Source organism: Thunnus albacares, chromosome 5 (assembly GCF_914725855.1).
Source record: "Thunnus albacares chromosome 5, fThuAlb1.1, whole genome shotgun sequence".
NCBI lineage: Eukaryota > Metazoa > Chordata > Actinopteri > Scombriformes > Scombridae > Thunnus > Thunnus albacares.
This window is the reverse complement of record NC_058110.1, coordinates 11986588-12013867: the sequence shown is the minus strand read 5'-3', so window position 1 is coordinate 12013867 and position 27280 is coordinate 11986588. Positions and strand designations below refer to the sequence as shown.

Below are 27280 nucleotides of genomic sequence, written 5' to 3'. Positions count from 1 at the left end.
TGCTAAATAAAACAATGACGTCAGGGGAAGAAGGCTGACAGTCAGAGTTATGTGTATCTACAGTTAAACACTTCAGAGTTGGTTTAGATAACATGAAAGTAAATTTATCCTGAAACAATAGGGATGGGAATAGGATCAATACTTTAAACAACATGTATTTGATTGTGTTGTGGTGCCCCTGAGCAAGGCACTACATTTCTAGTTGATCCAGTAGACAAGTATTGACCTGCGAAGCTCCCAGATGTAAATATGTTCGACTGAAGGTGATGCTAAAAAACTCCAGACAGTATTTGTTCAGCAACATCCCTGCCTTCCTCAAGGGCACCTTGATTGTAGTAGAAAACATTACTTACTTTCCTCGCCCAGACTTTCACAGCCAGTTGGGGAATTTAAACCATCAAACATCAAGATAAGAGGATTCTTGTATTTCCTCTCTCCCAACATTTGCCTTCATTAGTCTTCCAGAGGAGCCTTGTAAAAGCTCAGTAAGTGAGCGTCACATCGCACTTGATTCCTTGACTCACCGTCATTACTTCACTGACTCACAAATCAATGGAACTTACACCATGTAGTGCCTTTACACGCCATCAATGCACAGAAGCTCATTTGGCAAGAATACCATGGCTGCAATGTCTCATAGCAACCACTCCATGGTGGCCACATCAGCCTAGCAACAACCCCATGGGTAACGTCACCTTAGCAACTATCATTAGACGACATCACCCATGGCAACCATCCTATAACCCTGCCTGACCACTCTTAAGGACCACTTCAGATCTCCCATGGACGACCACTCAGTATGTCACGAGGCGAAGGAGCGGCAGAGATATGATGGTGGTGCGCAAGAGAGACAGAGGATCTAAAGTACGCAGACGATCACTGACCTCTGCAGTAACATTCACATTACATTTATGACCAGGTATAAAATCTAAAACCAAATATAATGAGCTTAGAGACCATGGCTGGGTAGCATGTAAAGCAAATCTGGTCTCACTCACCTGCCCCTACAGACTCCATGTAGTCCAGCACTCCAACATTTAAAAGACCTGGCAAAAAGTCTAAGAGTACGCTTGGTTTAAAGTGCCAAAATGATCCTTTTCTGCTACATCAATGTAGTTTTTTGTAGGAAAACCTGCATTTAATTTGGCATTTGAACTTACGTTATTGCTTACTCTGACTAAAAGGCTGTTTTTGGACTGGGTGGGTAACTGGAAGACTTTTAGAGAGAGCATGAGGTCACAAGAAACACAGCCTTTGCTGAAACAGGCAAAAGACTGAGAGAGGAGAATATAAGGGTGATAAGTTTCAAGATAAGAAGAGTGGAAAGAGCGAGAGCAAAGGAGATGTTACTGAAACCAGCAAATTGACAGATGAAAGAGGAGAGACAGGAGAAATCACACTTCTCATTGGAGAGGGAGATGGAGGCAGCAGAGAAAGAAACCATGAATAATAGGATCGATCTCTGAGACAGAGATGAAATAAATAGATTAAAGCGAAGAGGAGAGAGACTCTGTAAGAGGGAGAGAACTGAGAATCAAAGAGGTGTGGTTATGGATCTGTGTCTGAGGGAGACTGGATGAGGAGGGATGGGAACCAAAAGTAACGAAGGAACGAAGAGGGAAAAAGAGAAAGTAGAACAGAAGACAAAAGGTTAATTTAGAAATTTTAAGAAGAAAAAGTTAAGACTTTCCATTTATTACATGTACTCACGTTAATGAGATGGAGAGGTGAAATCTCTGTCTGAGACCCCGGAACATGGCGAAGGATTTGGGTGGGAAGGACCGGGCAGTGACGGTGCAGTATGGTCTCTCGTAGCCCCCTGCAGGACACTCGCAGCGGAAACCCCCACCTGAAAGCTCCCGACACGTCCCTCCATTACGACACACTCCTGGTACACACCTGCCCTGCCGCCGGTCAAACTCACATCGGTCACCTGGGGAGTAAAAATAAAACAAATCATTATGTGATTTTTTGGTGAACCTGAATAGGAATCACAACAATAACGGCATCAAAAAATACAATCACATTTTCACAATAGCAGACATTTAAGAGTCACACAGGAAAACCCAAAGGTATTAACTTTACAACAACAGCAACAAAAAACCCCACAAATTATCAAGATCAAAACCACATAATTAAATCATATTCACAGTCTTAGAATATAAAAATATCCACACAACAGTTTAGCATAAAGATGTACATATACTGTACATATAGATATGAACATTTAAAGGCATCATTTAATGTATCAACAAAAGGATTGAAGATAAAAAAAAGGCAGATTTTCCCATCAGTATCTGGACATTTTTGGTCCTTGTTTCCCAGCGACTTCAGGCAATTAATTTTCATAAGGTCTGACCTCACTGCATTCATTGGCAAGTCAATCAAAACAAACACATGCGGTGCAGCCGAGCATGGCTCAAACCCACAGAGTTTCACTTGAAATTCTAGTCAAGATCCTGTGGTTTACATGCTGAATTTAAATGATGGTTGAGACAAAATATTGCCTTGATTTCAATATTTTACTCATTAAGCTATAAGTATGACATACTGTAAGTTAAATGATGTACTAGTAGAGGCTGATACTGAATATGTATCAGACAGTGTCATACAGTGTGGGAACTTTTTTTTTTTTTTTACTCTAGCACATCTTATTTGAACAATATTTTATCACTGTTAAAATACTCTTCTTGAGCAAGGTACTAAATTTCCGCCTTAAATTTTCTGCTACTGCCAACCTACAACATCAAACACGCACCTTGTCGATGTACATCTGCTGTTGCACAAACCTAGTTTGACTCTTCTAACCCTCATCTCTCCTTCGTGGCTGAGGTGAACATTGCAGCTCAAATTAATGAATGTCAAATTAGCCTACATTGTTAGCTGCAGAAGTCATGTTGATAACTGTTGAGTTCAATTGTTAACTGCTGAAGTCAGCTCGTTAACTGCTGAGTTACCTTAGCTTGATAACTCAGCAGATTGTTTATGAGTGAAACCCTGAAATACCCTCAAACCTGGATTAAAAAGAGCTGTTCATGAAAAATGTCACAAAGGACATTATGAAAATAGACAAGACAAACTTAATAGAATCTAAAATCTGTGAATCAATGAGCATATCTGATGTAGTTATCAAAGTAGTTATCAGTGGGGCAAATGATCAGGAAAATGATCAGGTCCCGTAAACAAACAGCAGCAGACATGGAAGGTTACAGAGATGCAATCAGCTAGATCCTGTTGCTTTGAGGACCTTCAACATGCCTTCTCAGTTCTGTAGGTGTTGAAGGAGGCTACTTAACGTAAGCATCTTGAAATTGCCACAACCTATAAAACAGTGGCTCTTACTCCATTTTACTCCATGCCCACAGATTAACAGTGCTTCTGTATTTCTTTTCTATCAGGCAGTCAAATGCATTCACTAGACGCTTTACATGTAAATTAACTCTTGATTAGACGGTAGGAGCAGCAGGTGCTGATTCTTGAGGACCAGGAGTAACTGTTACAGATGACTCACCATTACAATCAAACAGACATACAGTCAAATGAACACAAAAATCAGCAAAATTAGAGTTGTAAGATTTCACCTGACAGCATACGATAGTATGATAGATAGATGTACAGTATTTTGAATCATTTATGCAAGAGAAAAGAGAAAAAAAGTATTTTTTCCCCACTGCAACTCTGTTGCTTTAGAAGTGTGTGGACAACAAAAAAACAACACAAACAAATCTGCAGACGAAAACAAACTGAGATTTGGCTGCCAGTCAAAAAAGCTCCAGTCTGAAGTGTCTCAAGAGGCAGAAACTCCCATGTAACACACACACACACACACACACACACACACACACACACACACACACACACTCACAAATCCACCCAAATAGACTGGTATACTGGAGTACATGTTCACCCTCTTTTTTTTTTTCACCTCTCCTTGAGCGTATTTGGACACACACATTGTTTGACATTTAGCAGCTGCACACAAAAACACCCGCGCCCAGTGCCCTCCACATAAACAGAGCAGACGGGGTTTGAAACTAGCCTTAAGACAGATGGCTCCTTAAGGACCCACTTTAGAACCTGCTGACGGCTTCAAACACACACACTAAGATAACAAACAAACAAAACAAAATGCATACACATTAATAATAGACCAAATACAGGTTTTTTTTCCTTTCTCAAAGTCATAAACACACAGTTTCTAAAAAGAATTCTTTCATATTTCTGTCTTATTTCTTTCTCTCACACACACACACACAAACACAAACAAACATAAACACAAACACACACACGGATCATTGCCCCTGCCCTCGAGGCTGTCGGCTTTTATCTTGTAGCTGTCTCTGTTGGCACTTTGTTTGTGCTGCTTTTAGATGCCAAAGTACCCACTGGCAGAGTCCTCACATCTGAACAGCCACACACACACACACACACACACACACACACACACACACACAGATGACGTACTGCAGTTATATGTCAATAAAAGCCTTCACCTTTCCTCATGATCGTATGGATACAAATATAATCTGACACACACCAGACACGGACGCACACTGACAATCTTTCGCACGCAGTCAAAACATAGACACACACACACACACACACACACACACCTGAGGGCAAGTCATGACCACACACACACAAATTCACAAGTCATCCAGACAAAGACACATTGATGGAAAGGCTGGAAAAGCACACACACACACACACACACACACACACACACAGTTATGTTTGACACACTCTGATACTGACTATCTGTGACACGTACAACACAAACTGAGCCGCACAGTAGTGGAAAAACATTAAGCGCTAGTACAAGAATCAAGGGTATAAACTGCTTGAAATGACCCTCCATCTGTCTTTTCCTTCATCTCTTCATCATCCATCTATCACCCAAACTGCCCAAACTGAAAGCATTCGGCTTTGAAGACAGTGAGCAAAGGAAGCTTTTATTACACTCATGATTCCGACCTTGCTTGCTTTCAAAACGCACTCTGCACTCACAAATACGTCCACGTATGCTCTCTAAATCTCAGCTCATTACTCAGTGCTTTCATTTTTTGCCTCCATCCGTCCAATGACCCCCCATGTTTCTTTTCTCTAATTCTTTTCTCCCTCATTTCCTCAGAATTTAAATTTCCCCGTCCATTACTCGCTTCCTTGATCACTCAGTTTATTCGTCTGTCCGGTCCATCGTACTCTTCATCCACTCCATTTCCCCACTCCACCTCCCTCCTCATCCCACCGGGCAGTTGGTATCTGCTAGTTTTGGCTGACAAACATGCTCTCTCACACCACCAAATCACCCTGAGGACACACACACACACACACACACACACACACACAGTCACACAGTCCCACACCCAGCTCAGCTAACAATAGCCCAAGGACATTCAAATTATCACATCTGTCTGTCCTTGTTTAGCTCTCTCTCATCCTCTCCCTCTCATATTAAACATATACTTATATGTAAGTGCACACAACAGGGAACCAATTAAATAGGGAAACACACACACACACACACACACACACACACACACACACACACACACTCCTACACTCTGACATATGCACTCTAACACAGCACAATTTCCATGCCTTTGTCTGTTGAACCCAATCATCCGTACAGACCTTCTCATTAATATTAAAATAAATAAATAGATATTAATACTCATGAATAATGCGTGTTGTGAGACTTAAACATACACACACACAAACACCTACAAACACACACACACATTAACTGGTTCATTATGCACTCCCAGTTGCGCACAGGTTAAAAGACTGAGGCAGGAAATAAACTGACAGTGGAAAACAGACATGCATGCACGCATACTGTATCAGAAATAAAACATAATACAAGCAGACACACCCACAAATAACACACACATGCACACACACACAAACACACACACACACACTAATTAGAGGTAGTAAAGCAGGGAAGACGTGATGTCAGACTGACTCAACGATAAGTTGGTTTATTCCCGTCTTTTGCCCAGACGGTGTGAGGGCGTCCACTTCACTGAGGCACTTATGCTGATCAGCAATGATAGGAAACACACACACACAAACACACACACACACACACACACACACACACACACAGAGAGACAACAAAGAGGAACAAAGAGTTGCTTTTAGTGTGTAATTCCTCATTCTGCTCAGCGTTCAGACTCACATGGACATAAAGGTCAAGTGATTACTAAACAAATGCTGTGTGTCTGATAGCAAGATAGCACTTAAAGGCTCCACACACAAACACACACTTCACGTACAAACAAACACACACACACACACACACACACACACACACACACAGATGGTTTTTAATGAACACACCCACACATGCAAGATACCATTTAATGCACACATGCAGTCAAACAAAGAAGCACACACACCGATGCACAAACACACAAGTCATTATACACAAATCCTACTGGTGGAAAGCAACAAACTAATATCACTTAAGTACTGAACATGAATACAGTTTTGAGGTACTTGTTTTTTACTTGCTTTCAGAGAGAAATATATATATATATATTTCTTACTCTAGTATGTTTTTGACAACTGTAGTAACTAGTTACTTTTCAGATTTTACACAAAACAAATTAAAAAACAATCTGTTTACAAAATATAATTAATTATTATAGTAACTGTATGTATTAGAGGACTGTTAAAATATCTAACTAAGGTTGCAGTTTATGAGGATTGATCATTAAGTCTAAAATGTCAGACAAAAGTAACAAACCTTCATCACAAGTTCCCGGAGCCCAAGTTGGCATTCTCAGATTGAATGTTTTGTCGCACCAAAAGCCCAAAATAATTAATTTACAATGATAAAAACAGAGAAAAGCAGCAAATCCTCACATTTGAGAAGCCATAACCAATGAATATTTGGTATTTTAATTATAGAAGTAACTCAAACGACTAATTGATTCACAAAATTATTTTTATGAATTGCCCGTCAACCAAATAATAGAGGCTTATCATTTCAGCACTCTAACCAGCTACAGCAGTCGTTAAAACCAGCTCTACTTCAACCGGTTTCAACATCAAAAGGCTGCTTACATGTCGATGCATCAGGAATAATGATTTGTGTACAATAGCCGTTTCAAAGAGGAAGTTCTGCATAATTTACCTTGTGGCATTGCTGCTTTTATTTAAGTAAGGAATCCAAATTTTCAACCACAAAGACCACTCACACACACAGTCCAACATACACACTATGCTACCCACGCTACACAAACTTAAAAGCACTTTTCAAGTCTGAAAACTTCTTTTCTGCTCGCATCTTGCCTTTATTGCTAAAAAGCAGAGCTCTATTTTTCATTTAGCTCCTTCAGTTTTTCGTCCTCCACTCCTTCCATCCTCCTCTAGCTTCTTGTTCCTTCCTTCCTTTTCCAATCCTCCCTCCACCTTAACATCTCTAAATATAAAACGCTCCATGCTTTGCTGTCCCTTTCTCCTTCCTGTCTCTTTCCATATCTTGCCATTTCTTTTTTTTTCTCTTTCCATCCCCTCTTCTTCCTTTATGCCTGTATTAATGTATTCACACCACCCCTTCATTCACTGGGATGTTTTATTCATCAAAGCAAGTATTCTTCAACCACCCCCGGCATCTTAGTTTGCTCCGCCCTACCTCCCACCCCATCACCCCTCCTCCTCCACCCTAACACATGGTACATCCCTAGAGGCCAATACACTCCCAGTTGCTTCCCTCTACTCCTTCCTCTTGTCTTGCCTCTCTACGTCTCGCTCTCGCTCCCTTTTTTGTAGCTCTTTTTTTTTTTTTTTTCTTCTACACCCCCTCAAGAAAAGACGCCTTCAAGGATTCTACAAATTTTGAGTTGTGGGTGGATGTGTAACGAATCAGAAATCTCCTAATTTATAGTATCTGTGACATTTTAATGCAAATAATGTTGTGCTATTCTGTCATCAATTCATTTTACGCAATTTAAGCTATAGCCTAAGAGATCTTTTCAATGGGCTGTTTTAAACTACTGAAAAACCCCTCTGCTGTACAGGAAGTGATGGCTTTTTACTTGGAATAAACTGACAAAAAGTTGGGTAGTTGCCATGAGAATAAATATCCACTATGGCTGAACAAAGCAAAGAAGACCACATACAGAAAGTACAGTAAGTAACAGAGGCTTCATTGTCCTGCCCGCTGTGTTTAGCTGACAGGTGACCTCTGGGAAGTGTAGTGCAACAACACCACAGCTTAGCATCACAGATAGAGACAAAATAAAAAAGACTGGTATGGATTACTCATTTGAAACAAAAAAAAAGGTAAATCAGAGTAAGCAAGTTGTGTTCTTAGCTAATTTTAATTATAAAGCATTTTATAATACAACCATAAACAATACTTAACATGTTTGATTTTAGAGTAAATGCTTCTACAAAGCACCAAAGAGGCTCTTATGTGGATCTTTTTGAGTGTGATTTTGATTTTCGTTTGTTCTTATTAACTTTTATTTGAACTTCTTAAACTTCCTCCTCTGTACAAATTCTCTCTCCTCTTCCTTCACTGACGTTTGATTTTTGCTCTTCTTCCGTCAGGCATCTTGGTTTTATTTTTCTGCATCATTTGCTTGTCCCTGCCGCTCCTGTTTGTACTTTTCACTTTGTCTTCCATGTGTTTCCTTTTCTTCTTTCCACTCCACTAACACTGCTCCCGTTTTTATGGTTTTCTACTGTTATTTTCTCTTTCTAAAGGTCTCTTTGCACCTCATCTTAACATTGCTTTTGTTTTGGCCCTGGGTTCTTTATTTCTGTCTCTCTTTGACATATTTTCCTCTGTACTTCTGCTCCCTATCCCTATTCTCTTTTTTCTGCCCAGTTTCCTTTCTATATACCTGTTTCTGATTCGCTGTATTTCTCTTCCATATAAGCCTCTATCTGCCTCAAAGCCTCTCTCATTTTTCAATCTTCCTTCCTTTCCATTTCTTCATGTGCTTTTTCCTTTTCAGCACCCTCATTTCCACTTTTATCCGCCTTGGCCTCCATCACAATCCTCTCTTGACTGTCTTTTTGGCCTTTTTCAAAAGATCGGATCCTAGATATTGATAACCATCACGTCCCACACTTATTTTCGATTCTCTTTAGACTTTCTTATCCTCCCTGCAGCTTTTTCTTTTTTTATTCTTCTGTTCTCCCCCCTTTCACTCCCTCCCACTCTCATTGCCTATTCCTCCTTTTCTACTACACATAATCATTTTTTTCACATACAAAATTAAAATTTTTTCTATGTTTTCTCCCAAGATTGGAATGTCCAATACCCGCCTTACTCAAGGTTACATATATTCACTTTGTGTGTGGAAATGTCAATAAATAAATTGGATTTTACTGTATGTCAGAGATTGCAGGGCTAAGTTACTTCATGGATTCCTAAAAAAACACAAGTAATTTAGTAGTCATGGAAATGAAGAATCTGATAATACATTTCTGACTGCTGTTAGCAAATGGAAAAGTATAAAATAGATCCATATGTAACTTAGTTGCTTGCTGACTTTTGCATAGACTAATGACATGAGGATCTGCAATGCTTCCTCAAAACACAGGAAGGATTGATGGGAAAAAAAAGGAAATGTCATAAATTTGTCACAAGCGCTATCCATGGTGCTGATCCCACAATGTACCCAAAGAGCATGGTCGAATACTGGAAAACAAGTACTGCTACGGCCAAGCAGTATACTTAGTCGAGTCATCTTCAGGTCTCATTCATCCCTGTATTCATCTTACATAACCTCTGTGCTCTCTGTGCAGACTGATTAATCTGTAGATACAGTATAAAACAAAGCTGAGTACACCCCTGGTCAATATCACTAACATGTTCCTTTCCATTTAATACAATTTTATTTGTTTTTAGACAAAACCCAAGATGAATCAAGCCAATTCACTTGAAAAACAGACTTTGACTAATTAAATGATAATAAAAGGTCCGTATTTAAAAACGAACTGCAACAAAAGTCAACGCACCCTTCATTAGTGACACTCCATTCTTTTATTTTTCAATATGTCTGGTTATATATCAATATATCTGGTTTCTTACTTGTTCAGGCAATTCCTCACCATGTGGAGCCATGTTGCATCAGACACAACCGAGACCAAAAGTGAGAAAGTTGCGGTGTTCACAAGTACTTTTATAACTTTGTTCAGACAATTAGTCTTAACTGGAAGTCACAGTTGTGATTATTTTTGTATCAGTGGTCACAGCTGTACTCACTTTTGTTGCACTGAGGTTGGACTTTGAGGCCTGTGTATCTAACCTATTTGTTTTTAATTACAAATAATATCAAATACCAGACATTTCATCCTAAAATGCTACAATTATTGTAAGATGATACAATTTTGAATCATTTAACATTTCAGCGGTAATGCACAGGGTTGTACTCAGTTTTGTTATCTATACAAATAACATCAGAGACTCTAAGAGAAAGTCAGACTTTACAGTTTACAGATCTAGTACTTCAGTGCATAAGTTCAGTCTTCTGCTGACTTCTGCTGAAGGTCATAAGTCTAAAATCATAAACCTTTCATGGTAAAAAATCCTACTGTTATGCTAAGAGGCATTAATGCTACACATGCTTCCACTAGCATTTCACCAACAAGTTGAAGCATCGGTATTGCCAGAAATTAATTTGATGAATATAAATGACAAGATCAGGAACACATCTGTCATTTTGTCATTCAGTGTACTGTATACTGTATATGTACCACTGGAGGAAAAAACAGACTGCGTACAAGTATCCACAGAGGACAAAATCTTGTAAACTGTGATTACAGGCACAGCACTGACTTTTAATTCTTCACCTGACAAGCACATCTCCCATAAACACCTCGGAGGAGCCTGAGGTGCTTTTACTAGTACAAGTTTGTCTTCCCCCTCCCCTGTGCTCTCCAACTTACCTCCTCAAAACTAATTTAGCCTCTTTCCTTCCTCTCACACTGTTTAATGCATTTATCCCACTCAGCAAATCATGTCCCCTGCAGTGCATTTCTTCATATAACATGCACATTTCCAAATCATGTCGATTACGTATTTAGATGTCTCTATTTCCTCCATTTTCAATCCGCCTTTACAATCTGTGCTCGTTCCAAAACTCATCCCAAAAGCTAAGTGGTCTCATGGCTCTGGCAGTCTGCACCACTTAACTATTTTTTTTTTTAACCCTCCACAAAGTTATTTATTCACCTTGTGTGTCCTACATGCTCGCTCCGTCTCACACACACATACACACACACAAACAACCCCCGGCAACACCTCACTATTTTTTAATTTCCCCGAAGTAATTTAGCTACCTCTCCTTTACTCACACACACACTCTCTCTATTAATGACCTCTGAAATTAATGTCACTGAGACTTCTGAATCCATCCTATATCTCCTTCCCTTCCTCCCTCCTCCCCACCACAATAAACCTAAGGCCTCATCTCGCTCATCATCTCCTCGTCTCACTCTTTCCTCTGAACTATTAACTGTTTTATAACTTTCATTCTGTCATTTTAAAAGTCTTTTTTCTCCTAATTCCATCTCTTGGATGATATATCGTGATATAAAAAGCACTGTGCCGCTTTTACACTTTGAAAAGTGATCCTAACTCTACCTTTTATGACCTCTCTCCTCTCTTTTTTCTCAAACACTGTCAGTCTTATCACTCCACAACTCGTCTCTGACACTCGTTTCTCTTTCGTTTCTCTCTGAATTTTTAATTTTTAATTTCTTATATAGTGTCTTATCATTTCCAAACTAATTGAGTTTCCATTTCTTTCTTTTTTCTCTGTGAATGTGCCAACTTTAATTTACTTCATTCTTTACATAGTAGAAACTGTTATAGTTGTATTATTTGCTGTCATAAATTCTGCAATAATTAGCTGCGTCATTGTTCATTAATGCTATGTATATGATATATGCTATCAGTGGAAGGCTAATCATTAATTCCTTCATTTAGTCCTTAATTCTTAAAAGGCTAGTGTTTAACTTTTTACAGTTACGAGTTTTTGTTAATTGCATCTTTTAAAAATAAGTAAATAAAATAAATAAATACGTATATAAGTAAATGTGTCGAGCTCAAAAGTTGTCCATTGGTTGGAATAAGAAAGTCTTCTACTGTCTTGCTCAAAACTACAATTACACAACGACGGAGAATATAAAGCTTCGAGACAATCAATTTTCTTGACTTTCACGTGGGAGTTGTGAGTTGCTGAGTACATAATTAACTCAGACTAATTTAACAATTAACTCTGATTTCACGGCTCTGACATTGGGCATATGTGTAATATATCTACAATTTTTGTGATCAAATTTCAGTAGTTTCAACCCACAACTCCCCATCTGGAAGCTAAATATGGCTTTAACATCATCAGGTGGACTAGTTCAGCTTTCCAAACTTTTCTGTTTCTAACAACCACCGCTGTTCTCTGTGGGTTTGTAAAACAGGTATGTAGGGGAACGTAACGACCGCTGATCTCAGAGCTCTTCCCTGCATATTCATGTCAGCGGGATTAGTTTGCCTTATCTGATTGGCCTCATCATCGGGAAGCGTCCTGGAGGAATGAACCAATGATACCATAATTAACTATAATTTTTAAGGTTTCATTTAATATACTTTGCCTGTTTTTATGGGGTTTTTTTCTGGTGTATCACATATGGTCAGTCTAGAAAATGCTAGTTTGTGTTTTAGTGTTACTACTGTTGTGGCAGATTGTGATAGATACTATTGTGCTTGCTTTATGTTGTCTACTGTGACTTGTCTGACTTCTCACTTTTGTTGTTTGTCACTAAGCTATGGAAAAGGATAGACATCCCTTATATCTTGTAAATTCAGTAATACTATTTGAAACTATATATAGTGCCAGAACACATTCTGAATACTCCTATTTCTCCATATCTGTTTCTGCCTTTTCTTTCCCTTCCCTTGGGTCTTTTTCACTCTTTCCCTTTTTCATGTTTCTTCCCTTGCTCCTCTATACTTCCCAACTTATCGTGCCAAACATAATTTAGTCACCGCCTCCTCTGTATTCATCACCCACCTCTCTCTTTTATCGTATCGCCCAAACTAATTCACTCTTCGTTTCTTTCTTTCTCTGTATTCATTCTCTGTCGTTCCTCACCCAAACTAATTTAGTCTCACAATCTATTCTTCAGTCTCACTTCAACCTACTAAATTTCTGCCCTCTTTCCCTCTCAGTTGCTCTCGACACTTCCCGTTCTGTCTGCCGACTTTCAAACCATTCACACCTTCTTCAAAAAGCTAAAATCTTTACGGCAGCTAATTGTATTCCTCACAAGCCTCGCATACCTACCTCACTACCTCCAGCTAATTTGCTGTGTGTGTGTGTGTGTGTGTGTGTGATCTGTTTCTCCTCCCCTATCAACTGGATTAAATGTCTCAGTTTAATGTGCATATCTGCTTTATCGCACCCAAAACTAATCTCACCTCTGCCTACCGCATTTCCTCTCTTTCTCTGTCTCTCAGCTTCCTTCTGTATAAAATACAGATCCCTTCACCACGACCAAGAGATTTAATTTCTACCTCTGTCCTCTCCCCACTGCTTCCCATTTTATCTTCTCACAAACTCATTTACTCTGCATCCAAGTCGCTCTCGCACTCTGTCTCCCATCTTCTCCTTGCATCTCTTGCCTCTACCTCGGCTTATCCATTGTATTATATCTTCTTATCGTTCGCATAATATGCATCTCTTTATCATTTCTGAGTCTATTTTCCTTCAGTTTTCGAAGACGATTAGATATCCGCTCTTTCTGCCTGCTGTTATCTCCATCTTTAAGGTTGACTGTCCACAGAGAGCTTCTCTTTACACCACTGAGGGGTTTTTTTTTTCTTGTTTTCAGGGTTAATGACTTAACACATTCCCATCAGCACTGCAAGCTTAGCATGTTTTAGAGAAGAGAAGTGAGCGCTAGAGGTTAGAAATATTTAAATTTGTATGAATAAAAGAGCGCAGAGCTTCAGCTGAGTTTAGCATTGTAGCAGCGGGAGATGGGACTGCAACTTAGCTTCCGACACCTCATAAACTATGAAGCGATGTACTTTGGAAATAGAGGGACTTATTTCTTACAGGAGCAGATAGTAATATCCCCCACATAAACTCTTTTTATCGCTGGTCCTAAAACTATATGGACTTCACAGAGTCAGATTAAAGCCTAGTTTTATACTCCGTCTTAATAACGTCAAGTCTACAGTGTGATTCAAACAAAAAGGCCTAACAACAATGTCAGCCTCAACTAGCCTTTACACTGCATCCTACTTTGTGAGGCATGTGGTTGGTTTTCACAGGAAATCTACTCGGAGGTTTTGTGGCACAAAACAGGAACTTCCAAAGTTTTCAAAATGTCTCATGATGAAAGAGGTGCATTCTTGCAAGACAACAGTGCAGTATGGACAGACGTCTCCTTCTTTGAGATTATTATGGTCTTAAGAAATCTGGATAACTTTTAAACCTTTTATAGTTTAATATATGTGATAACTCTGGCATGTAACACCTCTTGATTGACGTAGTTTCATGTAAATCTAGGATAAATCAGAGTTTTCAGTTTTCAGATGAACAGTGGATGACTTCATCTGATGCGTTTATCGCCGTTTCACACGATTCTTCTTAAGACCGCATCTCCGGGGTCGGCACCATAAAGACTGCGTTAACCTTTCTACACAGCAGGGTTTACCCTCTTTTAAAGTGTTCAGCCTCGCTTAGCCCGGGGTTAAATGTGCGGTTTAGAGAGGGGTTAGCCTGAGGTTATGTGTACTGTCGAAGCCCTTGTGTGTCTTTGTCTTAGTGATGGAGGCAGTGAAGACGCTCAGTCATCCTTAAAGAGTCCAGTTTCACCTGCCACTGTTGTACAAGTACAAAGAGTTGAGTCAATATACTCTGTAAAACCTCTTTTTAACACATACAGCGCTTTAATCCGAGTGCTTCTCCTGATTTTCCTTGAGGTCCTTACTCGATGTCACATGAATTGTTATTAACTTTATTCTATTTATAATCTTATGATATATTCTAGCTCTAAGGTTACAGAGTATTACTATTATTATTATTTTATATTATCAAATGCCACCAAATAACCAAGAAATAATAATTTGATCCAAATGGGCAAATCTACTCTCTCATTTGGGGGGACTGGATGATCTTCTCATCTACATTTTGTGATTTACAGTGCTAGTGTGGCCCAAAACACCAAAAGAATTGTTCACAAATCACATTTGACTCAGATTTACTATTGTTATAGACTAGAAAATATTTCTCGTTCTGTGGAAAAACAAAGTTTCCAGTCTCTGTCAAAACCCCCAGTTCAGCTCCTGCCTCTGGGAGCAATCCATAGATTTTCAGGGAAAAGCAATTCAAAGTCACAAAGAGCGTACGAGGGGATGGATGAAGGCAGGTTGGCTGGAAAAATGAAAAAAGGGAACGAGTGAAAGAGAGAGAGAGTAAACTTGGTTGGAAGATGTCTGGAGATTTCTGTGTTGCAGAATCAATTCGTCCCTGTTTATTTGTTCTGCTCCTCCTCCTCTTCCTCCCCTAACCCCCGGGCATTGACAAGACACCGAAACACCCGACGCCTACGCAGGAAAAGCACAACACCGACTACCCAGAACCCATCTGATTTCCCTCGCTCTACCCCTCACCTCTCATCTCTCCCCCTCCCTCCCCCCTACCTCTCTCTCGCTCATTGCTCACGGATGTCTCTCGCCCCGTTTCTTCCCCTGCAGCTCTCCTTCCATGTTATTCTCTCCGAATTCATACATCTCTCACGTCTCTCATATTGCTGTCATATCTGTCTCCTCTCTGTCCTTTCCTTCATCTGTAATGCTCTGCTGTTTTTGTTCTGTCCCATCTTTCACTCTTTCTGTCTCGTTTTTCCTTTCTTCCTCCTACTCTCGCACAATTACTCTTGTCCCTTCCTCCTTTTCACCCAGTTATCAGTTATCTAGTTTCCCTGCTTTTATCTTTACTGTGCAATATAAGAAATCTTGTAGGTTCACTGCATGTCACACTGTGTTATATGGGTCTAATAAAATGTATGCAATCTGTCAGACTGTATGGTATAATTTTTAAGGCAAATCAGAGTGTGCCGTGAATATTTGGTGAATCGTAACGCATGTAAACAGAAATAAAAATGCAAATAAAAAGCAGAAACCCATTATCCCTGATTCAAGTTTTGACCACAGCACTGGCACAGTATTATGTTTTTTTACCCTAAAAAAACCTACAATGTTGTAATTGCCAATGTTCTCTGCGTTATTTCAAGCCATAGTCTGATTAATATTAGATGTAGTTTGTAGCAGCTGTTATATTTTGAGAATTTAATCCTAAATTTTGGACACCAAACCTCTAATTCAGCCATCAGGGCAGCAGCTGTTTGGATTGATGATCAAAGATTTCACCTCGTCTCTCTCTCATTATCAACTTTCATTTGGGGCAGCTCGAAATCAAACTTAATTGTCTATCTCTGTCATCCTCCTGCTATTTTTTCTTTCTTTTTTCCTTCCTAATTCTCTCTCTCTCTCCTTACTTTATCTTTCTCTTCAATTTTCTAACTTTCTGATTTAACTCCCTCTTCTTTTTTCCTCTCCATCAACCTCTACTATCTGTCTTTTCTCTGTCGTGGACAAATTGCCTTTATCGCTCAAGAAACACACAGACACAAAGAGCACTGGCTGTTTTGAGGCAGTGTAATCAAAATACAATGCATTATATTTTGATGAGAGAGAACATACCCGCGCCACTGGGGCAATGGCTGTCTCTCTGGCAAGTGAGGATACAGCCAAACCTTTCTACCTTTCCACAGAGGCAGAAATATCTGTAGCCGATCCCAGTCAGTCAACAGGTTTGAAATAAGAACATGTTTCAAGGTTTGACAAGTCTAGGGGTAGGGTGCCTGTATTATCACAGGCATGTATATCCACTTTCCTCTGAGGTTTGTCAGTTCAACACCACTAGTGTCCTTTTATGGAGCCACATGACACAAACAACCTGCATAAATGTGTACTATAGATATCTCATGCTTCATGTGGCAACCTAGATGTCTTCTAAGACATTAGACAGTATAGAAAACGATAGAAGACATTAAATGATGGATGTTTCATGTAAATTTTACATTAACATCTGTCTCCCTCCCACTTGCTCTCTGTCTCTCCCCATCTCCATTTCTCCTTTGCACATTTCCTCTCTCTCTTTATCTCTCTTTCTGTCTGTCTCAGTGGGAGTTTAAAAAACACTCCGTCTCTCTCATGAAAGAAGTGTTGCTTCACTCCCCTAGTTCTCTTTTGATTTGAAATAAAAGGCAATGTGAAATATCCCCAAGACACACACACACACACACACACACACACACACACACACATTCATAGCATCTATCCTTTCTTACATCAACTCAATGGCTCGTAGACTGAGGCGGTGCAGCAGTATGAAGAGGAAGAAAAGAGCTGGACGAGGACAGGGAGAGGGTCTGAAATTAGTCTGGGGTATTGGGAAAGGTAGGAATGAATGAAGCATGTGTGTTTTAGAGAGGCTACAAATGAGTTTGGTGACAGTGAAAAAGAATGGGTTTTTTTCTGGTGGTACTAGAGGTGGTGTGTGTGTGTGTGTGTGTGTGTGTGTGTTTGTTTGTTTGTGTGAGTAAAAGACAAAATAACAGGTAGAGAGCCGAGGTGAAGCTTTCCCATGAGGCAGAATGTGAGTTCTCATGTTGTTCATCTCAACATGACAAAAGAGTGGAAACAGAGCAGATCTAAAAAGAAGACGATATGGGACACGAACAAAGAAACATAAACACAGTCAGCTTTAGTTTACCAGGCTAGAGTTAAAGACTACACCAAAACACAGACATACACACAGATACATACGCTCCACCACATCCTTTCCATTTCAAATGCTTTTTAACAAACACCATCTACCATAGCCTATATGTGGCCACTCATTTTCAACCACAACCCAAGACACAGACGAATAAAACTATCATATACATACAGGGAAATCTATTCAATTGCCAGAAATGCATTCATTTATGCTTTTTCCCTTTAACATCCCATTGGGTCAATCAATATGAATGAATGTTAATCATGTGCATCCATATCAAACCCACAGTGCTTCATTTAAAGGTTTCAAAGTTTCCAAAGACACCAAATATGTCTGAATTTGCACAAACGATTGAACAAAATTAACCAATTTTGATTAAATTGCGACTGTAAAATGTGTTAAAGAAGAAAATTTGATGGGAGCAGTTGGCAATGGCTTTTGGATATTTATATATATATATATATGTATTATTTATAATACTTAACCTAAATCAAAGGCCAGATGTTATTGAACTCCATATATTTGAGCATTTTTGCTTAGATTTCAAGCAATGTAAATAGGAACTGGTATAAAGTTTGTCTGTTTTATAGATTTTACAGACAATATACTGTATATTTGTTTTATAATTTATCATAGCATTATCGCTGGGTGTTGAAAATGTGACAAAATTTGAGATGGAAGGAATAATTGAAGTTGGGTTTGTTCCCCACTTGTTTAAAACGATGTTAAGTGTCACTACATAGACACACACACATACACACACACACACTCACTTCAAAGCTTACTAAGAACCAATGAAATCTGCTAAATGTACCTTTGCCACAGCAGCACAACAACATGCACACACTCCCCTCCCTGCTCACCAGTGTAGTCTTCACGGCAGATGCATGTGTACCCTCCTTCTCTGCGGACACACACCCCTCCGTTCAGACAGGGGTTGGAGTAACACAAGTTGATCTCCGTCTCACAGTAGTCGCCAGTGAAGCCCACTGGGCAGCGGCAGCGTAGGCCCGCGATGGGGTGGATGGGCCGGAAAAGGATGGAGGGCGAGGAGATGAAGGGGGCCGAGCTGTTGAAGCGCAGCACAGAGATGCACTTCATGTAGTTCTGACACGGCTCGCGCAGACAGACATTGTCATCAAACGGGAGGACCTGTTGCGATGGGAGGGGAAAGAAAAGATATTGCTAAGTCACTGTGAGTGTTCCCTATCAGAGTGGTCAGTTATTATCCTCTAAACGGTGTCCTGATTCTGATAAGTTTACTGTCTTTCATTACTCGGCATCTCAGACAACTTTCATCTCTTTCAACATTCTTTCTGAAGAGCTGAAACGTTCAATAGGCTTTTTTCATGGTACTGTAGACACTGTCTGTCTCCAGCGGGAGAAACACTACTGGGCATATTCATACATTCAAACTTTTTTTTGGCGTATGCGCCAGGCGAGCAATTCTTATTGGACTGAACAGGCACCATTCTCAGTCCAGTATCCACATGGATGTATTATAAGAGCTGGATACCGGACTAAAAATGGCACCCATTCTGTCCTATAGGAACTGCTCGCCTGGCGCATACGCCAAAAAAAGTTTCTAGCTTCCGGGTTTGCTTCCGCGTTGTGCAGCCCACTGAATATGCGCAGTAGTGTTTCCCCCACTGGCCCTGCCTGCGAGTTCCCGCTCCGCCCATAGACTTTACATTGTGATGACGTCACAGATTTTTAAATCGCTTTTCTCGGCTTGAGGAAAGTTTTACAAACATAAAACCTCCATGGATCAAAAGTTCATAATAGAAAGAGTCATAATAGACGTTGTTTGCAGTTCGAGGTATCCTGTCAACAGTTTTACAGGCGTCTCTTTTCCAGTGGTGGTCTATGGAGAAAATCCTTTTTGGGCGGCAGGGGGATTTTTCGCTGCAATACCGCGAGTGGCCACTGGGAAAAATTGACTACAAGGCTGAGCGGCCGCGCCCTATCCAGCTCTTATTATACATCCATGGGTATCCAGCTCTTGTAATACACCAGATGTACCCGATCTGCTCAGGGTGCTAGATGTGCTCTGCAGAGTAATGATGACGCACTTCCTTGAGGTTTTCATTTGTTAGCTAACGTTAGCAATGAATGCAAAGATAACAGTCTATGCACTATTGTTAACTTTTTTTATTTTCATTAGGGAGATTTCATATCTGTAAAGCTAAATTTCTTCATTCAACCCCATATTTTAAGTTGTTTCTAATTGAAATTGAATGTTATTTTGAGTCTCTTAAATGTGTAACAAATAAGAAATGCATGTCAGTAGTTAAAATGTATTCAGAAATGTTTGTCTGAAGAAGTTTGTCACCAAAATTAATCTTTTTTTTTCATTTTTTATTATTTTATTCCATCATTCTCTGATGTAACTATCATTATTGGTATTGCGTTTGTTCTTTTGTTAAATTAACTGGTATGACTGATTGCTAACGTTAGCTAACGTTCGCTAGCTAACCAATTTATTTTAAAGGAACATTGTCCTTTACAAAACCAGTTGTTCGACAATTTCAAATAATGTTCCAGCACTTAAATTACATAAATGGTGTGCCGTGAGTTCTGCTTGTTTGTTTGGAATTAGTGCTTGTCTTGCTATGGAGAACCTTGCTATGACCACCTTGTTAGTTTTTTGTTGTAATTCATAATATTTGCTGATAGTGAGTCATTCTTGAAAAAACACTTCTTCCTGCAGTCATGTTTTTTTTGCCATGGTTTTGCTTTGTAAAACCATTTATTTTCCAGACAAGGCTATTTATTGTTTCAGTTTGCTGTTAAGGTCACTGGATCAGACGTGTTGGCAAGATTGTGTCTTCCTTGATAATAGAGGGTGTAGTTTCAGATTGCATGTGTTTCTGTTGGGAGAAGGTGGAATATATTCAACTTTAAAGTATGTATCTCTTGACACCGCTGTGCTCTCTTTCATCCCCTCATAAATCTTTCCTCCTTTGGTTTTCACTTGTTCTCTTTTTTTGAAAAACATCTCCTTCTCTCATGCATGTTTAGAGATGTTCTGAAGGCATGTAAGCGTGTATGTAACTAATGTGCATATTGTGTCCAGGTGTGGGTGATTTCATGCATGACAATATATAGTCATAATACGGTCATATCTGTGTATTGTTGCATAAAGCCATATGGCTGTGCTGCCAAAGCATCTGTATTGTATCATTGTATTATTAGCTCACGTGCAATATGCTCAGGTGACTGTCTTGAGATACGTGTGTTTGCATAATGTTTTTCTTATTATTATTCTTGCTTCACACGTACTATTACATGTGACCCTGATTTCCTGCTCCTGCATATGTATGCATGACTGTGCGGGTACATGACTTTTTTCACTGAATTTTCATTTGAAAAATATCCTAATTTTGTTCATGTCTGTGTGTACGAACCACATTCACAAAAAAAAATCTGAAAATTTAATACATATTGGTATCCATACACATTGAAGAAGAAGTCTATGACTTAAATGTAAAGCACCAACAATAAAATCACAAGATTGGAACTTGCTGTCGCTCCCAAAACAATGAACAGGTACTTTAAAACTCTAACTAACACTAGATAACAACAAATTCTTAAATTAAATACATTTTATGATGCAGTTTAAGAGTTTGAATCAGTCATGTTTGTAAACCATGTAGTAGGCTGACATTTTGAATCATCAAAATTAAGATTTTTCACATATTTATACTTTATATATATATTTATTCTCAAAACTAGATGCATACACCAAATCAATACACACAGTCAGCACTTAAAACTTGTGATTCTCATGTTTGTATTCATATTTGTGCAAGTGAACCAACCTCCATCTGCGTCAGTGACGTCAGCCTCGGCCTGTTTAGGTACAGCTGTTCCTCCAGGGCCTCAGAGGGGAAGAAGTGTCCGCCCGGCAAGGCGGCCGAGAAGCTCACATTCAGAATTCCTCCCGGCGCTGTGTCCGGCTGGATGTTGAAGATGAAAACGTCCTCGACAGGCACCGAGAGCACCGCCGACACGCCCTCCAAGAAGTGACCAAGCAGTGGTGACAGGAAGTGCTCCTGGGACATGTTCTGCAGGCGGACGGTGACACTGCTGCCCAGCATGTCCTCGGTGATGATGAGGACACGGAGGACGCACTGAGCTGAGATGCTGTGGACGCCGTCTGAAGAGGAGAAGGAGAGAACAGAGGAAAAAAAGTTTAGAGAGATTAACAGAGAGGAGAGATTGAAGGTGAGGTGAAGGAGCAGGATGTAAGAGAGATGAAGAAGGTTGGAGGAGGACAGAGAGTGACATATAGGTGAGAACAGGTGAAGGAGTAAATAGAAAGAGATAGATAAGGGGAGGAGGCGCCAGGGATAAGGTTCAGGCACAGGAGGGATAAACAGCAAAGAGCAGGAAGAAGAAGGTAAAGAGACAGAGATAGATGAATGAAATCTCACATGTTGTACACATTCACATCTACACACAGCTTTTAACTAATATAAAAGAAATCTAGCTACTGAATCCAGGATTATTGTTGAAACTGCTTTGTGTTCGACAAAGACCATGAGATTTGTAAAGGCAGCCTTTAAGTCTAAAAGAAATGATTATGTTTCTGAAGTGAACAAACTCAGACTGCAGGCTATTAACCTCCACAGAACAGCAGCAGACACACTCGCACACACAGCCTGGTTTCAATCAAACGTGTAGATATAACTGTCAAAAGTAATGTACTATAACATTGTGTATGTGACATTGTTTTATTTGAATTGAGTGAAATAGGAAGAGAAGCATTTGATCGAAACTGTCAGTAGTTCGATGTTTAAACAATGTCTGTAAAAATCTGTAAGATTTTATCTGCTGTTAGTTTAATTTTCTGTTGAAGATTCTGTTGTTCAAGCAGAACCATACAAGATGCGTTATCTGCCTATACACATGACATGATTTGAGCTCAGTACATAAATGTAACTGTTGGCAAGCAGCTTAAAATGACATCCAAGTTGTTATATTGCTACTTGAGGTGGATGACTGCTATAACTGTCAAATTATTTATGTCACAGCCAACCCGAGTTTCCTACAAAGTATTTTGATATATTACGAATTTGCTTTGCTAAATAAGTTTTAGCAGGAAACAAAATTACCTCCTAGATTACTTTCACAGGGAGCAGGTCGAGGTGGATGTTCGGGTGTACAAGCAATGTAAAGGATGTAAATATTAGTGACCGGCCTGCGTTACTTGTGTGGTTAGTTTTAGGCAGCTAAAACACCCCTCCAGCCATGTTGTAAGATATATAAAAATGCTATGTGTCTTGCTAATATGCTAATATCTTTTTTCCTAAAAAAAAAAAAAGTACAAGTACCTCATTAAAGACCTTCTAGTTTCATACTGAACCACTATTGGCTCCTGGACTGGTTGTGATGTCACAAATTGTGCTCACAGGCCCACCCCTTAAAATCTGATTTTCAATGACATGCATGCATCATTCTGCACAATGAAGCTCAAACATTCGACAGAAGGAACAAGCAGCAAAACACACACATGTTCTCATTTCAGGTGATGAGGTGGTTTGATCATGTGTTTTGACATTTTGATCATTTTACAAAATATTTGAGCCATGAAAGTAAGCTAAGAGCTGCCTGATGAGTATGGCTACACTCTCTCTCTCTCTCTCTCTCTCACACACACACACAGAGGTGTGGTTTCAAGCTTTGTACATGAGATTGAACAAGACAGAAAGAGAGAGATGAAGATGGAGTGATCTTGTGTAGAAAACAACATTCTCATCTCCCCCCCTGTCTCCACACATTCAGCGTTGGTTACAAATTCAACACAGCGCTCCTTCTCTCTGAAACCCGCTGCTGCAAAATGAGTTCATATGAATCACAGCAGGTCACAACCCTCACAAACAGAACAATAACTGCTTCAACAACAGACACAAGACACGTTTCATCTACGCTGGAAAAAGACATAGTCCAGCGTTGGGCTGTATTGTATATTGTAAAGCTATTTGGTGCAACAAGCTGGCTACTAAGCTACACACGAATACTAATGCACATGACCGCACTGACATGAGGAGGCAATTTTCTCAGGCATTGTGGAGGTGAAACCGGGCGGACGATGAGACAGACAGGGAAAAGGAGACAGACTATAAAATACATTAAATGCTGGGGTCTTGATGCAAAAAGAGCACAGCAGGAGAAAGGATGAACAAGAGGAAAAAAGAAAAAGACAGGAGAGAAAGATAGGAGCATAGCAGCAATGGATAGAAGGTGAAGGGTGGTGGAGACAGAGGGAGGATGTTGACACAAGGAGGAACAGAGAGGCGATGGAGGGTGAAGGAGGTTTATTAAAAACTGGAGAAACCAAAGGACGTGATGGAGGAGAACAACAGAAAAGAAATGAAGAAGAGAGCGAGGGCTTTTAATCAGGGATGAATAAAAAAAGATGGAAAAAAAGCACTATAATCGTAACTGATTGATTATTGATATAAGCTTTCTTTTTCTTTGGAAATACTGGAGTAAAAATAAGAGAGTTATTGAATTAATTAAATAGTGGATGTTGTGACTGAAATTAAATGAGTTTAACCAAAGTACATTTAAAGAATGAATTGATATCTTTCATTTACAATTTGTTAACTGTTTGCTGTTGGCTTACAGTGTTGCCCAAAGAAAAAGAGGGAGGAGGAGAGGAAGGATAAGAGGAAGGAAGGAAGTGAAAAGGCATAATAGAAAAGATAAAAATGTCAGAATAAGATAAAGAGCAAGATGTAGACAGGAAGAACGAAAAAAATCTGATTGAAAAGCTGAATAAAAGAAAGCAACAGAAGGAGAGAGAGATAGAGAGAAAAGAGAAAGCGAGATGTATGGAGAGATGGGGGTTGGGTCCAGTGGCAGCTGGTTTGATTACCGGATTATGAGGAGCTCACTCCCCACTGACCTCTAACACACACACACACACACACACACACACACACACACACACACTAAAATCTAGAGCCCTTCGTAATAAATGAAGAGCCAGATGGAGGAGTGGCATTATGAAGGGAACAAGAGAAGAAAAACCCACAGAAAACCATCAGGAAATATTCCAATTGTACTGAAAAAATAGCATATATATATGTATATATATATATATAGGTAATTAAATGTCAACTCGTCTTCTGGGGCTAAAAGCCAGCTTTATTATCAGCCCTCTGGATCACGATGCAGACGCAGGACTAATTGATGCTGATCTCCTATTGTCATTGAAATGAGACAGGGATCTATGAAAAGACCCCGGATAATCTGCTAGAATAGGACTCAATCTCATACAACATACACATACTCACAAATGCACATATTCACACTAATTCTCTATGGATACAAAAATACACTTGTGAGGACCATTATTGACATAATGCCTTCCCTGACCCCTAACTCAACCAGCCCTCACCCTTTTAACTTAAAACTGATGGTTACATTAAAGTAACAGGCATTTTGGGAAATACTCTTATTCATTTTCTTGCTGAGAGTAAGATGAGATGCTGCCACTCTCATATCTGTGGGATAGATGTGTAGCTACAGCCAGCAGGTGATTATTTTAGTTTAATTTAGCATAAAGACTGAAAGCAGATGGAAACAGCTAGCCTGGCTCTGTTCAAAGTTGAAGAAAAAATATCTATTAGCACTTCTAAAGCTCAGTAAATAACATGTTCTTATATCATTTCTTTAATACGTACAAATAGATCAACAAAAGATAGATGTACAAAAGCGCACGCGCACACACACACACATAGAAAGAGAGAGAGAGAGAGAGAGAGAGAGAGAGTGAGAGAGAGAGAGAGAGAGAGAGAGAGAGAGGGAGGGGTACATAATACTTTTTGTACATAAGCATTTATCATTTTAGCCCATGAGTAAGCTTTGGGATATAACTTCAGCATGTGACAGATGACACACAGGTGCCTTATAAACAACACCTGTTGTTTTTGGAATGTACTGTACCCGCCCACACACACACACACACACACACACACACACACAGAGCGAGAGATAGAGAGAGACGGAGAGACACGCACTGGCATAACAAATCCTATTCAGGAAGTTGGATTACATACAAATTTTAATAAAGTGAGATTTAAATTATGCAAGACTTTTGACACTTTGTTTTTTTTTTTGTTCCTTAGCTCTTGAATTTAATTTGTATTGGCAGATAAACAATGAATTTGTACCCCTAAGGCTTGTTTTATTTTAAAAGGATGACAAACCATTTACGCCTCGCTTTATTACAATTGCTTGGCGGCAGGAGAAGATGGAGCTGTTTTTCTCCTCTCTGTCTGCAACCAGTCCATCTGCACCAAGATTGTTTTATTATTTTGTTGATACACTGTTTTGTGTCCAGTAGGCATGTTGGCCCTCTGCAGACTGTGTGCTCGACTGTTTTCTGATAGATTTTTTTTTTTTTTTTTAAATGCTACATTTCCTTCTGCCAGGCACACTGAAAATTCTCCCTCTGAGTCACAGGCTCCCAGGAATCCTCTTACTGTGGCCCATGGGGGACAACTGTGGCATTCAAACAAGAATATTTGACAACTCAACAAACATGTAACAGGCTGATATGAAAAAATGGTACTCTGAAGTGTCAGTGCTGGTTTGTCCTAATGGTTTTTAACTTCACTGTGATTTTTATCAGCCTTCAGAGGTATTTTTGCCCCAGGCAGCCATTAAATTCTGACAGTAAACCTGGCACACACACATAAATAAACATGTAAAGTGAAATATCTCCATTTGGCTGTCCTTTGTGACTGCAGGCCAGCATCGACACATCCATCCACATACGAAGCCATTTGGAGACTTGAAATAGAAAAGCAACAAGTCAAGCTAGGATGGTCATTTAAGCAATTAATACCACCAAACTCTTCCCACTGGTCAGTCACTAATCCACTTCCTGACACACCAATTATAGTTCTGCTGAAAACACAAAAGTCATAACCAACATTTCCCAACATTTATGCAACTCAAGTTAAGGTAGAATTTTACTCTTTTTGTCACTAAGTAGCCAACTGAGGACTGATATTACAGCGTGAAAACCGCACCAAAACTCTGACAGCAATGGGTATGTCCAATTATAATGTCTCCTGCTGTGTTAAAAAGTACATGATGCTCAATAAGAAAAAGCTGCTAAAAAGTTAATAAGTGTTAGAAAATGTATGACGGTTTTGACTTTAAAGGACAATTTCAATGAACAACAGATATGTATGGGAAAATCATTTTGAAATTTAACCTTTACTGGGTTTTTTTGCATCATCTTCCTCTGCTGATGAAAAACATCTATCCAATTGACTTTCACCCAGAACTGTCATTTCCAACAAAAAGCCAGACAACAGTATCAGCTACATAAATGTATTCAGCCCATTTAACAGAAGTGTCCAAACTGCTTCTTCCACCTTTAAAAAATATATATGAATGATCATGGAAATGTGGCCCTCAGATAACATTTTAAAGAAATG

At 39.5% G+C, this 27280-nt stretch overlaps 1 protein-coding gene across 2 annotated transcripts in view; it reads right to left on the bottom strand.

The window, feature by feature from the left end:
• The window catches only part of celsr3 (cadherin, EGF LAG seven-pass G-type receptor 3), a 109595-nt gene that overhangs the window by 61257 nt on the left and 21058 nt on the right, over positions 1-27280 (bottom strand). For both annotated transcript variants that reach the window (XM_044350391.1, XM_044350393.1), the window contains exons 2-4: positions 21641-21978; positions 18683-18971; positions 1711-1933 (exon numbers count right to left, since the gene is read on the bottom strand). In XM_044350391.1, the coding sequence (XP_044206326.1) occupies positions 1711-1933; positions 18683-18971; positions 21641-21978 (850 nt within the window). The remainder of the gene's footprint in view (positions 1-1710; positions 1934-18682; positions 18972-21640; positions 21979-27280) is intronic.